The sequence below is a fragment of the Grus americana genome, chromosome 7 (genome assembly GCF_028858705.1).
Source record: "Grus americana isolate bGruAme1 chromosome 7, bGruAme1.mat, whole genome shotgun sequence".
In the NCBI taxonomy this organism is placed as follows: Eukaryota; Metazoa; Chordata; class Aves; order Gruiformes; family Gruidae; genus Grus; species Grus americana.
In genome coordinates this window covers 35,001,883-35,015,253 of record NC_072858.1, presented here as the reverse complement: position 1 = coordinate 35,015,253, position 13,371 = coordinate 35,001,883, and the positions used below count along the sequence as shown (strand labels likewise).

At 38.2% G+C, this 13,371-nt stretch overlaps 1 protein-coding gene across 1 annotated transcript in view; it reads right to left on the bottom strand.

The window, feature by feature from the left end:
• The window catches only part of REEP3 (receptor accessory protein 3), a 41,388-nt gene that overhangs the window by 4,527 nt on the left and 23,490 nt on the right, over positions 1 to 13,371 (bottom strand). The window contains exons 3-7 of the mRNA XM_054832477.1: positions 12,321 to 12,397; positions 11,695 to 11,815; positions 10,297 to 10,410; positions 2,746 to 2,893; positions 77 to 228 (exon numbers count right to left, since the gene is read on the bottom strand). Coding sequence (XP_054688452.1) covers positions 77 to 228; positions 2,746 to 2,893; positions 10,297 to 10,410; positions 11,695 to 11,815; positions 12,321 to 12,397 — 612 coding nt within the window. The remainder of the gene's footprint in view (positions 1 to 76; positions 229 to 2,745; positions 2,894 to 10,296; positions 10,411 to 11,694; positions 11,816 to 12,320; positions 12,398 to 13,371) is intronic.

Genomic DNA, 13,371 nt, shown 5'->3' with positions numbered 1-13,371 from the left:
GAAAAAAATTCTGCACTATTAAAAATGTCAGGGTGCATTATTAAAAACAAACTCAATACTTTAAGGTTATACTTGCCTCTTTACGGCCTTTAATAGTTTTCACAGATTTCATGCTCTGAGTTCTTCGAAGGCCTCTCTGAGCAAACATTTCATCCTCTGAATGTGTCCCCTCCATCTCTTCATCTGTTTTATCATCCCCAGGGTTTTTTTCCAGTGGAGTTTTGTAACCTTTAAAAAACAGTTTTATAAAAATGTTTATTAAGAAGTAGCTGTAACTTTTAGATTTCTAAGAAAGCCATGAGTTTCACCTTTAGCATATATCCTTTATGCTTTTCAAGGATACAGTCAATCTGCCAGCTGTTTCAAAACAGCAAAACATCTAGTCTGCCAGGAGCTTGTTACTTATAATTCTGCCATTTTTAACTAATAATCCATTTCATTCCGTAGATATGTAATGCAGTGGTCCCTTAATTGTCAAAAGTTAAATCAATCTACTACCATCTTCTGCTTTATGCTGAACTGCAAAAAACATGGACTAGATGATCTTTAAAGGTTCCTTCCAACCCCAACCATTCAATGATTCACAGGATCTTTCTTCATACTTACATACCTCTCTGCATATTTAATACCAAAGATCATTTCAGACAGATACAATATCAAAGTATTATTAAGGGTTGTTTACATCCTGCAAAAATAGGACCAAGATTATTACCAAAGATTCTCACTAGAGGGCGCAAACTGCTTAAAAACACGTGCTGAGGCGATCCTTGGGGCCCGACAGCCCCGAATCCCCGGCACAGATGTATCCTACAGCCCCCTAATGTAGTCTGGTTCTTCCACCCCCACTAAGCTCTCCTTTTATAAGGCCACTCCAGAACCTACAAGCTGTACCACTTGGATACATCTTTTAGACTCCAAACCCAACTTTATTCATGATCAATGTACGCTTCATCTTAAGCCAATGTTTTATTTAGGCTTAAGTAGATTCTTTACTTTTGATAATTTCATTTTTTTCTCTCTGAAACTAGAATCACACTCACCTACTCAACAGCTACTTAAGGCAGACTTGCCTCTTCAGCCATTCTAGAGGCAACACGTTTCTGCCTCTAATACAGTTTCAATTCATCTTTTTCAATATGGAAAATATGAATCACAATCTGTTACTCGCATCTTTTCTGACTAGGGATGTTTGCAGTGACACCAACACTTCCTCATCTCCACTTGTAACACCTCTTCTGACACATCAAAACCACGTTTGCCTTTTTCACAGCAAGCATACAGGCAGCTCAGTCATCCTATGATCAACGTCCTTCTACAACTAGGTCTTTTCAACCAATTTGCCCAGGACTCCCAGCTCAGATCATAAAAAAAAAAAATTTACTAAGTGCAATAAAATATTACTGTCATAGTGTTCCTAACTCTATCAGTCATTTATCCTTTCTTAAAATCTCTAATACTGAAGAAACTTCAAAGAAACCAGAAGAGGTGTACACCAGATTTGGGTCCAGGAATAGAAATAATTAAGTTGAACTAGCTCTAAGAGAACATTTTGACATGGGAGACTGAATCTCAATCAGGGGTTATTTATATAATCTATATATATGTAATCTATACCTGAGTTTGGTTTGGGTTTTGGTTGGTTTTGGTTTTTTTTTTTTAAATGGAATTTTGAGCATTTTCAAGCTATTTCAAATAGACAACTAATGCTGTCTTACTGAGGAACAACCCCTCCACAACTGCAGTGACAACATCCCTCATGCAACTCTTGGTGAATTTATGGGCTTTCTCTCTGGCCAGCCCCCCCGTCTTTACCCTGATCTGCACAGGATACCTTCTGGGCTCAATGAGCAATTCAGCTTCGGGCCACTCAGGTGGCCATTTATTCCTCAGAAACACCATGGGCTACAATGCAATTTCTGGAATTCCTTGTACTCCACAAGGACCACCCCTCCCTGAAATGGAGGGATGAGAAGAAACAACAGACTTAAGTGGAAAGACAAAAAATAGACCAGAGCTATTTCTTTTGCATGAAATACCAACCACTTTGCACTATAGCCTAACCCACTTAAAGTACAATTGACAGCCTTCCACTGAAACCTTCTGTCAAGCATCACAGGCACAAAAGCAAAGTGATGCTGCTAATAATGTTGTATGTATTAAAATAATATTACATATAATATTGTATATTAAATATTATATCTAATAAAGTACCTCTACAAAAACATATATTGGTCACCGTACACCACCTTTTGAGCGTTGATGTGTGTCTGTATATTATGAAAAGTTAATGCCTTCATTATTCCTATCACCACAAGCAATTTTACACTTTGAATTATCGTTACAGATCTACTCAATTTCCATTAATTTTCTCTTCCTATTTGTTGAGCTTCCATAAATTTTCATGTTTAACTTTTTGTACACTTGTCACAGAAACACCACTTAATCACGTGGGGTTTTTTTTACTCCCAATTAAGCTTTAGTTTGGCAAGAAATTCTCATCGCTAACTGGCAAAGGTAGGAGTAATGAGTACATATGACTACACTGCTAGTGGCTGTGAAAAGAAAATAATTCAGGGAGCATTTCTCAACTGTCAGAATGTATCTTGCTCAAGTTAACCCTGATCAAGTGCACTGGAATTCTTTGAGGTCTTTTGCATTTCTAAATGGGGTAGATGTATTTCTGCTTTCCCACTTTTGTCTTTGGTGAATTGATCTTTCAGCTGGAAGAAGTAGATAGATACCTACCTGAAGATTCACTTGCAGAGGCTCTGGTTTTCTTTTTTGCTTCTGGTAATGTCTGATAGGGTCTCTGTCCTACTGGCTCATCTCCTTGGATAGTAGTCAAATCATGCATACTGAAACTTCTCAGCTTCTCAGTTATCGCACCTTGACTCTGAAATACAACAACAGTATCTTTGAAAATGAAGCAGAGGTTTAATTTTGCTGTTCAAGTTGGGTTAAGATGTTTAAGCCCATGCTTCCTTGTTGCACTACAAAATTCATTGAACATAAGCATGCAGTAGATTTACGTTTGCTTTAAGTATTGCTTTTACCCAAGCTTAACTGTAAATTGCTCCGAGACAAAAAAAGTTATGGATAAGCTAACAATTTCGTTACAAATGTCTCATTTCACTCCTTTAATCTGAACAAATAAAGGCTTTTTGGTGAGGGGCAGTGTTTAAAAGAAAAAACACATCAGAAATGCTCAATTCACTTCAAACATGGTATTTCTCTAGCAGTGCTAGGTAGCGTGACAGTGGCTTTAACACTTCATTTTAAAAAGTGTGGTTGAAGACAAATAAAGATTTCCACTATTTTATATTTTACCCTCTACAAATTTGAATATGCATAAGAAAGGGGAAAAAAGTGTTAAAAATACACTCTAACATTAACTCAAGTTACCAAGAAACTGGTAGCACTACAAAAGCTCTAGCTGACAAAAACTTGAAACCACAAACCAAAGAGGTCCTGCCTGGACTACAGGCTGGCAGGTTCTCTTCCTCATGTAGCTTTTCTGACATAATACCAACCCAAAAATCTAATGCTACATGTAAGGATAGTCAATCATATTTGAACATTAGTATTCCTTCTCTGATTGTCTCTACATCTTTTCCACATGTGACATAGAAAGTTCCCCTTTGGAAAGGAGGGTTGTCAAAAGAGCTCTTCCATCTTACACCAGATGATGTTATTATTAAAGCACTGAAGCTTAATTTATTGTATAAGCAGCTAAAAGGACAAGCACATTACTCGATGTCATGTTAAAATAACATTTAATTCTTCCTTCTCTGGCATATGAGGCAAAAAATAACCATTTCAGAGGAAGGGTGACAAGCCTGTGCATGAATCCCACTTTGAGCAAGTGTTCCATATTTTGTTTCATTCTTACAAGTGAAGCTTTTAAGTAAAATTCTTCATTTGAGCATTATGTTAGCTAGCAGTAGCAGAAATCTGGGTACAATTCCACACGCCTTTTTCTGCAACAGCACCAGCGTTAAGGCAGTTCTTGCACCACTGGCCACAGACATTTGTTCCCACTCCCTTGGCAACAAGTGGTTGGGGATGGTAGACCAGCCCACTAAATTATTCCATGTTAAAAATAGCCATGTAAAGTGAAGAGACAGTAGAGTGATACTCCTTAAGCTTGCATGGACACCAAAGGCTGGGGGGGGTGGAGTGGCTGAAACCTAATATTCATTTTCTAATGACTAGTCATTAGTACAGCATATAAAACTAAGACAGTGTGCTACACAGGCAAGAAGAATCTATTTTAATTCTTACACCACCATTCATACATTGGCACTAACAGTAAGAACAAAGAAAGGGTTTCTTATAAGAGAAGGAGAAGCCTTTACTTTTCTAGTTCTTCCACACAGATGTAAGAAGACTGACCATTCTCAAGAACACAACTACAGCTTACCTCTGAGTTAAAATGCACTACTGACACTGTACAGTCTGTGTCTAAACTACCGTTGAAATTCTGAAGTTCATTTCATTCCCTAAAATGGCTTATTTAAGGCAGATCTGTCCTGCCTTAAGGCAGGAATCCTGCCCTTCCACTACTCCAGTTCTTTCTTGCTTTGAAAAGCATTTGCACAGTAAACCAAATCAGAAACCAGCTATGCCTCAGAACTAACAGTCAGCTGTTAGGACACTAAAGAAGAGAGAGAACTGGAGACAGGACTGTTTTTTTTGACAAATAACAGCTTACAGTATCTGCTATAACACATAAGACTTGCTCAGTCTGCATCCACTGCTTGAAGAGATGCAACTGGACTCACATCTCAATCACTGATTGAGAATGCATAAATGCATATACGCACTGACGAATGCATAAAATGGAGCCACTTGGTTCTCAGCAGAATCCATATAAATTCATCACAATTCCACTCACTAAGTGTGGACAGGATCTATTGAAGTGACGGAAGCTGGATTTGGCCAGAAACAAAAGTATAGAAAGACACGCTTGCATAACAGTTGCACATCAAGTTCATTCATCATGTGATGTACTACAAAGACATTTGGAAATTGTGCAAGATACTGTAATTAAGATTATAACAACTAACATGCTAAGAAGAGTTCACATTACAAGCTTGAATTTCCCATTCCACTGTAGTTATAGAGGATTAGATCCAAGCTGAGAACGTTCAGCCTTAGTCTTCAGTGCAGCTTTTGGATACAGAATTTTGTTTTTCAAAGGGGAAAAAAAAGTCAAACTATATGCCATAAAATAACATTGTGCCGTTAACCAAACTGCATGCTCAATGAGGGTAGAGCTCCTGTGGAGTACTGCCTCATTCAGTGAGGACATAACAGATTCATACAATGGGCCCTTCATTCCATAAGTACTTTCCAAGATGGAAAGTTTCGCTGAAGTTACACACAGCAAATATTAAGAAGTTTGAAAGTATACATATACAAATAAGAGAAGCAGCACACATGCCTGAGGGTCACAGCAGGAACGGGGGCTGCACAACCACTGCTGTACTGCACAGCCATGGTCACACACTGCACTAATTCTATGCGGGTACTCCCTACAGTCCCCCCTGTCATCTTCTGCTTGAGTGCAGTCTCCAACCCACCCCTAGGAAAATCCAATCTAGCCAAATCAAGACTGATTTCTACTTCACACCACTGCACAAACTAACTGGAAGACAAATTTCAAGGTGTTTTGGGGGGGGGGGGTTTCAATTAAAAAAAAAAATCAAACCTACATCACTGTGCTCATACAACACTTAGGATTTAGGAAGACTCTTCTACCTCCCATGCCCAAAAGCAGCAGATAATTGCTTTCTGCTGAAACAAAGCATTCCATGAGGATCTGGATTACTATCAGCTCAGAATGAAAGTCTGGCAGAAAAATACTAAATACCCTCCAACTGCAGGAAATGTGAAATTAAATACCCTCCTACTGCAGGAAATGTGAGAGTACCATTCACATTTAGAATACTAATGTATTAAGAGCTTTGATATCTTGTTTGGAAGTTCAGAGAGTAACTAGCCACAGCTTGAAAGCAAGATGTTTGCCCACAAAATAGAAGGCACAGCAATCCAACTGCAGATGAAGCTGAAGGGGGATCTCCTGCTTCTACACTCATGCCATGGGTACGGCAGCAGCCATCACCTCTCCCGCCATACCCACAGCACCAAGATGCTGCTCACAAGAAGATGGCAGAGGAGTTGCCACACCTGCACTGCTACCCCATCATTTCAACAGTTCCTACCAGTAAGGAAGAAATACAGAGGGCTGCATCCAGCCCAGAGGCTGCCAACTAAGTTACACCACAAGAGACTGACACACACACAATCACAATGCAGGCAAAAAAAGCACAGAACTCCAGTGCTCGAATTTCTATGTAAACGAACATTGAAGAGAGACGAACTGTGAAGTGTGTGTTGTATTAAACAAAATGCAAGTCTTAAAGAATGAGTTTGCTTATTTATTCAATAGCATTTCCTAAAGCATATTAAATCCTTTTCAGAGACCACATTTATTACTGGTGACCAATCTGAAACATTAAAGTTATAATGGGTTTCTGAATCCAGTTTTTGATAAATATAGCCTACTTAAGGGACTCCTTTAGAGACTACTCAGACTCTAGTAAGCTATTAGTATGCCGTCTCATCAGCTGATCCTCATATATGAAATGCCATTCTCTATTTTGTTACTGAGCATGTATTTTTATAGGCTATATACTTAACCCAGGGAAGTTGCCGCAAACAGACACCACACAGTATGTCTGCCTCAGGGACTTTTTTCTGTTGTTGTTTAAATCAGACTTGCACCCCCTCAGTGGTCAGGATCACTGAATAAAGCAGCTTGCCTTGCTTGGACAAGTTCTCAATGGACTCTGTGTCCACAGAGCTGCTTGGAGCTTTGTGGCCGCAGAGCTGCAGTGCACAGCACCCACATTCCCAGCTGTTCTCCCCCTGATCCAATCCAGGCTGACAGGGAATGACTTCTGTTCCCTCTCAACCTGGAGAGGGACTGCTGTCCTGTGAATGACCTCTGCAGCATGCCAGGCAGTCCCAGCAGGGAGCAGGGATGAAAGCGATATTGCTGGTGAGCAGAGCTGCTCGCAGTGATACTGGCTGTACGCCACAGCTGGCTGCAAGATACCTCCTTCCTCTGCCATGCCCTGAGAGGGACAAAGGGGAAGTCTGAGCAAGGCCATTAGAATAATATTCAACCGGTAAAGAGACAGCAGATTTGGGATGCAAGACATGCAGGAACACAGCCCTCAAAGTATTTTTTTATTATTACCACCACCAAATAATACTTTGCAAATGACCAATATTTGTGTGACCTCATAAAGAAGGACAGTGCATTTCACAGCTTAATTAGCAGCCGTCCCTCATGTGGTGATATAGAAACCAGTTTTTGCTAGTAGCTTGAGAGTCAGAATTTGTGTGTCAGCAAAAATTGGAACATACAGGTAACTGGGATCTCAGAGGATCTGGAAAGCAGATGCATCAAAATACAAGATGTATGAGTGGAACAGTGTTGTGGATAGAATTTCCACAAATCCATATACTATTGAGCTGAGCTCCAGCAACTTCCCTATCATTAAAGGCATCTTGTTGCTAATTCTTTTATATCCCAAGGAAAATGTTTAATTAGTAAACAGTAAATTCAGCCTAGGCCATATTTCATCTCTAAGTCTCCCGAAACCAGGATTTTACAAAGATTTATTTTCTTAACAAGACAGTAACAGAATTTATTTTGCTAATGTACACTATTTAGCAGGTTTTGAAACACGAAATTTTATATGAACAGTGGCTAACTAGTACCAGCAAAAAAAAAATCAGTATAGGAGTGTAAGCTATAAGCCATGATTCCTGCCAATTACATTTCAACTTCATTACAGTATAGCAGATTTAAATTTATGTCAAATTTCAGTAGCCTGACCTGGCTGGCTGCTCCAGCCTCCCCTACACAGACAACTAGCCTTTTAATATTAATCCCCTATTCCTTTGACCACCCTTGGAGAAAACTGCTCTTTCCCACACTTGATCTTGAAAATATTCCAGAGAGTTTCCAAGCGATTTTACCACCCTCCTAAAGTCAGCATAAGCAGACATCATAGTGTCTTTTGCTTGGACACTTTAGTGAACAGAAGCTTTCTTTGGACCTCCTCTTGTGTTTAACCTCCCACATTCTCCACTCCTAATTTGAGATCTGATGTCAGAATAAGCATGCCTGCTCCTTCAAAAAAAAAAAAAAAGTGATGAGAATGTGTCTCCTTCCCATCAAAACTGATCCCACTAATAGGATTCCATTCCTGAAATCCTATAGCATGCTCCGCCAGCTCATGCTGAAGGGATAATCTTTTCACCTGCTGGAGGCAGCAGTCAACTCTTGAAAAACAGGGAACAAAATCAAGAACACATGCATTGTCTCCATTTGCTTGCATGAAGCAGTCATGCTCAGCTTTTTGGAATGACAAACTGAAGAGGTTTAACATGCCAAAATAAAGATTTTCAGAGTCTCCTCTTTCATACTGTTTAAAAATCATGCCTATTTTAGGTCTTTGGTATTGCGGTGGTTGTTTTGCCCCAGCATCTCATCTGCACTGAACTAATTCTGTACAAATATTCATGAGCATGTTTAACAAGTTTTAACAAATAGAGCAGGCATCTTGCCAGTCACAGCTGAATTAGCATTGAAAGCTAAACACAGACATTTAGGAAAAAGTTACTCATTATTTCTGAAGAAAGGGGGAGGAGATATTTGTGTTATTTATTTTACAATATTTCTGTAACACTGTAAGGATTAAAAAGGAATATCAAACATAAGGAAAACACACAGAGCAGGAACATCATTACAGGTGCACGTTGTAATAAACACACAGAGCAGAAGCATCATTACAGGTGCACATTGTAATAAATTATTATTTACTGTTTTGCAGAGAATTTGCATTTTAGCTTTTATCATAGTTCTTAAACTTTTTCCCAGTAGAGTACTTTGAGGTTTTGTTTGTTGGGTTTAAATAACCTATTTTCACTCTGGATACTTTCATTCCTTTAGAGGTGTACTCTATTTCATTTTAAATTATTTTATGCCTCAAGGCAATACTAAGAATTTGAATAACAAAAGAACCAGTGATCAAATTGAACCACATTCTCAGCATTTTAGGCTCATTTTGTCCCTATTTTAAACCAAAAAGTGTTTTGGTTTGGGTTTTTTTGTTTTTGGTGTTTTTGTTTTTTTTTTTACACTACCACCCACATGCATCTTTAAAAAGAGAGAAAACGAACAAACAAGATATGCATGACTATTTTTCCAGACTTTTTTGAGACAGCATTTGAAAATGTAGTTTTTAGAAATGTCTTTGATTTATATAGCAAGAAATTCACATACAAGCACAGAAATTTAAGTTAAATGCTAGACCTACCTACTTGACTTTGACAGCCAGGGTTCTCTACATTGTTTTCTGTTAACTACTAACAATGTGTAGGTTTTCGGTTCTGTTACTATGAACACAGCAGTTTCATTTATTCCCAAGAAGAAATTAATCCCGATTGCCTTAAAACTATCATTTAACTAGGACATACACATCTTTTCATGCTTTTTTTGTGTTTTGGTTTAAATTACTATTAGGGAGGATACACATTGCCTGAAGTTATACTCCCTTTGGTGGGCTACAAGTTGCTTAGAATCTTACTTATAAGCTTGTATTTTGTCCTCCTAGACCTAGAACCCTCTGAAATTCAACTGAAGGTCACAAGTTTTGTAGGAACAACTACAGGTTACTTCATGATTTAATGGAAATTACATGACAAAGCAAGAGTATGCTCTAAACAGCAATATGCAAGCTTATGCTTAGTGTATTAATTTAATAATTTAATCAACAAGTTGCAAACAAGTTAATTGTGTCAAGATAACTTTTATCTGTGGTAGTAATCTTTCATGCCTTACTTCAAATGTGGAGTTACCTCAAGTTGATTGGAGAAAAACAGCAGAAAAGCCAGAAATCCTTTAAATAGTTTGTTTACCAACAAGAAAGCACAACAAAGACAGAAAAGAAACAATGGTCATCTTCACCAAAAGCCTGCATAGAAAACTGCATAGTATCTTTTGAATTACAGTAAACTGATTCCCATCATCCAAGAAATGACTACAAGCTATTTTAAACAGAGTAGGACGACGATGACTAGGGCTGCAACCCTTACATTGTGTTCCGGGTTTTCAATACATTTGCAGAATTAATCTTTTTGTTTAGAATGACAAATCCTCAGTACAATTACGGTGTTCTATATAAAGGACAAAAGCAGTTAATGCAAGCAGAAAGTTACCTTTACAGCTGCTGTCACTGCAGCAGTGGCAGCCAAATTCAACCCTTGCCTTCCAAAATTCACCATGGTCTCATAGCCTCTTTCTTTGGCTTGCACAATGTACTCGTCAATCTCCTAAAAGCAAAACATGGTTAAATTTTAGAGGGCTGTGCATAAGTGTCACATTACCCCACAGTATTATTTTTCCCATCAATAAAGGAAGACAGAAGAAATCTTCAAGAAAATATTTAATGGGACAATTACTCTTGCCTTTGTATACTGATGTTTCATCCAGTTATACTCATTTTAAAAAGGATTATGTCTGGTCAAAGATGATGAACATATAGATCACTTTTGTCCAGAAACACAGCAGCTACATAGCAAGTTCCTTACAGTGAGCTTAACTTGCCAGACAAAAGATGTTCAAGAAATAACATGCTTCAGATGAAATGAGAGCGCTCCTTAGAAAGGTAGAGTCAGCTCACAAAGAATTTCTGAAACCAGAGCTTTGACATAGTTAAGTATCACGACATTTATCCCCAGCTGTGGTAAATGCCTGGAGCTGGAGAGAATGGCTTTGAGGTAGTTCACAACAGCTAGTAGACTACAGGGAAAAATCTCCTTAGCTTACGAAGCTGCAAACGGTTTATAGTGCAACCTTCAGAAGGTCAAGATGACTTACTGTTCATAGCAGCAGCAATCATGTCAGCTACCTGTTTTGCCTAATAAAGGCCAAGCCCAGCACTGACCTTTATGAATGTTATTTTTCTGTACTGTGAGGTTTTTCAGTGGTAGTCTTCGCACCTTTGCTAATCGCTCTTTCTACACATCCAAACAGAATACTGAGAGAGCTAAGCAGATCTGTGGCCCTGTCATACTTTGGCTAAAGCTAAATAATCCTTTAGCTATTTTCCATTTGCGTATTTTCTGTTGCAGACTGGTCTTCCCTTAAACCTCAACAGAAAGTCTCTCCTCTTATCTTGTCAGTTTGCACACCAGAAAAGTCAACGTCATTCATCCTAAGTTTTATTACTAGGTTATGCTAGGAAGAAAATGGTAACATGAAAAGGTGTTGTTAAAACTGCATTCATGCTTCTGCACAGAGAGTACTGCACATGTTCTTCCAGTAGAAAGTCAAATTGCATCACTTCCACTCAGCTGGGCTCCCCAAAGTGCACTAATGCCAGAGAACACCAAGCTGTCTCATATCAATAGAAAGTAGTATGTTGTCTGCTCATGCAAATTAAACAGAAGCACGTACATGGACAGTCATATGCACTTGCCCCTGCTAGGCCCGGTTCATGCTGCCTGGCAAACCAGTAACATACTGATCTGCTTTATTATGTATCTAGCAAGTCAGTATTTCAGCATGTGGTATTTCCGTATTAGGCATTAAAAATATGAGAAGTTATTTCTTACCCTTTCTTTAGAAGAAAGCAGCGGGTGGAGAAATTTTCTGTAGATTAAACTTGCCCCTCTAGTATACGGGGAAAGGAGCCAAATAACAAAAGCTATCTTCAGTTCATAGTACAGTGGAAACCTACAGACAAGTTAAAGGTTGCATGAAATCAACAACTGCAGTAAGAAAATGCACGGTAATTAATCATGAAGAGATCTCTTCAAAAACCACAATTACATATGAGGATTCTTCACATACAAGAGTTGTATTAGACAAATTAAATGAGTTATAGATCTATGGATTCAATTTTCATTTACTGTATTGTCATTTAATAAATAGAAACAGTTAATATACTTGCTTTGCATTATATATTCCTGCACAGAGAACTTCTAACCCATCCTTTTAAGAGTTCCATTCCCCATTCAGTTTCTACAGCAAAGGTAGAAGTTTTCTAGTCCCTGCTTCAAGTTACAGTGTACAGCAAGCTTGAAAACAGATGTTATTCTTCACATACACCGAGATCTTTTCCTGAAAAAAAGGGCTATCAACAAGCACAACTTCTTTATAAAAATTAAATCATTACAAACCAAAGAACATCAGAAACAAATATAGTTTCATCCAGAGTTCATAAAAAGCAGGCTCTTACCAAGAGACTGTTAGGTCAGTTATTGTTTCAGTAACCGTATAAAGAGCAAACACAATCCAATACATCATCCAGCGAACCTGAAAATTAAAACACCATCTTCAGTAAGAATTTTGATTTCACCTTTACACAGAATACACTATACACTGTACAATTAGTTCAGAGCTGTCAAAGCAAGACGTTCAACAGTATCTCAGTCTGCATCAACCGGGTTTCAAGTGACATTATATGAAGGTCCTAAAGTTTTCTGTTCATAAGTAGAACTGGTGGCAGCTGCAACTAGCTAAGTGGAATGGCTGGGTCACTAGGGTCACAACCTCACCTAGGCTGGCTTCTAGATCTGATTCTGCCTGTACAAAGCTTTAGTAATAAGAGAAAACACACTGCAAAGAGTCAGCAGATTATTGTAAGTATGAAGTGCAATTCCCACTATAGCACTAAAGGATATTTCACTCTCTTCCACACTCATCCATATGTTTACACTACACGCACACAAAAGTCAGCATTGCTAAGTCAGGTAGCCCTGGCTTTCATTTCACAACATACATTATTCAGCTATACTTAGCACTTAAGTTCTACATGTGTGCCTTGCATTAGGGTATTAACATTGTGGCAAGGCAGGAAAAAGCATTTTAATGGAAATTTAATTCTATTCATATGCCAAGAACCACAAAATTCTTGTTAATAAAAAAGCTCAGATGTAAGCATCTTAATGCTTCAGGTTGTATCTATATACTGTTTTTTGGTTTTAAGATTTACATTATACATCACTGTTTTGAAATCAGACAATGCTCTTAAAATACAGGTTTTAATTCTGTTTTCTAATAGTTAACTAAATCGCTCATTTTTCTTGAGCATTTGTTCAAATTTGGTTGACTAAACTGATTACATCTTTCAGAATAAATATTATAGAAGTAGTTCCATGCATCTGTCTTCTCTAAGGTATCTATGGCCAAATGCAATGTATTTCCAAAATAGGTCAGTGCAAAACACCGCTGGTTATTCATACTAACTGAACACCCACATGTTCTTTAAATTGCAAGACTATCTAAAC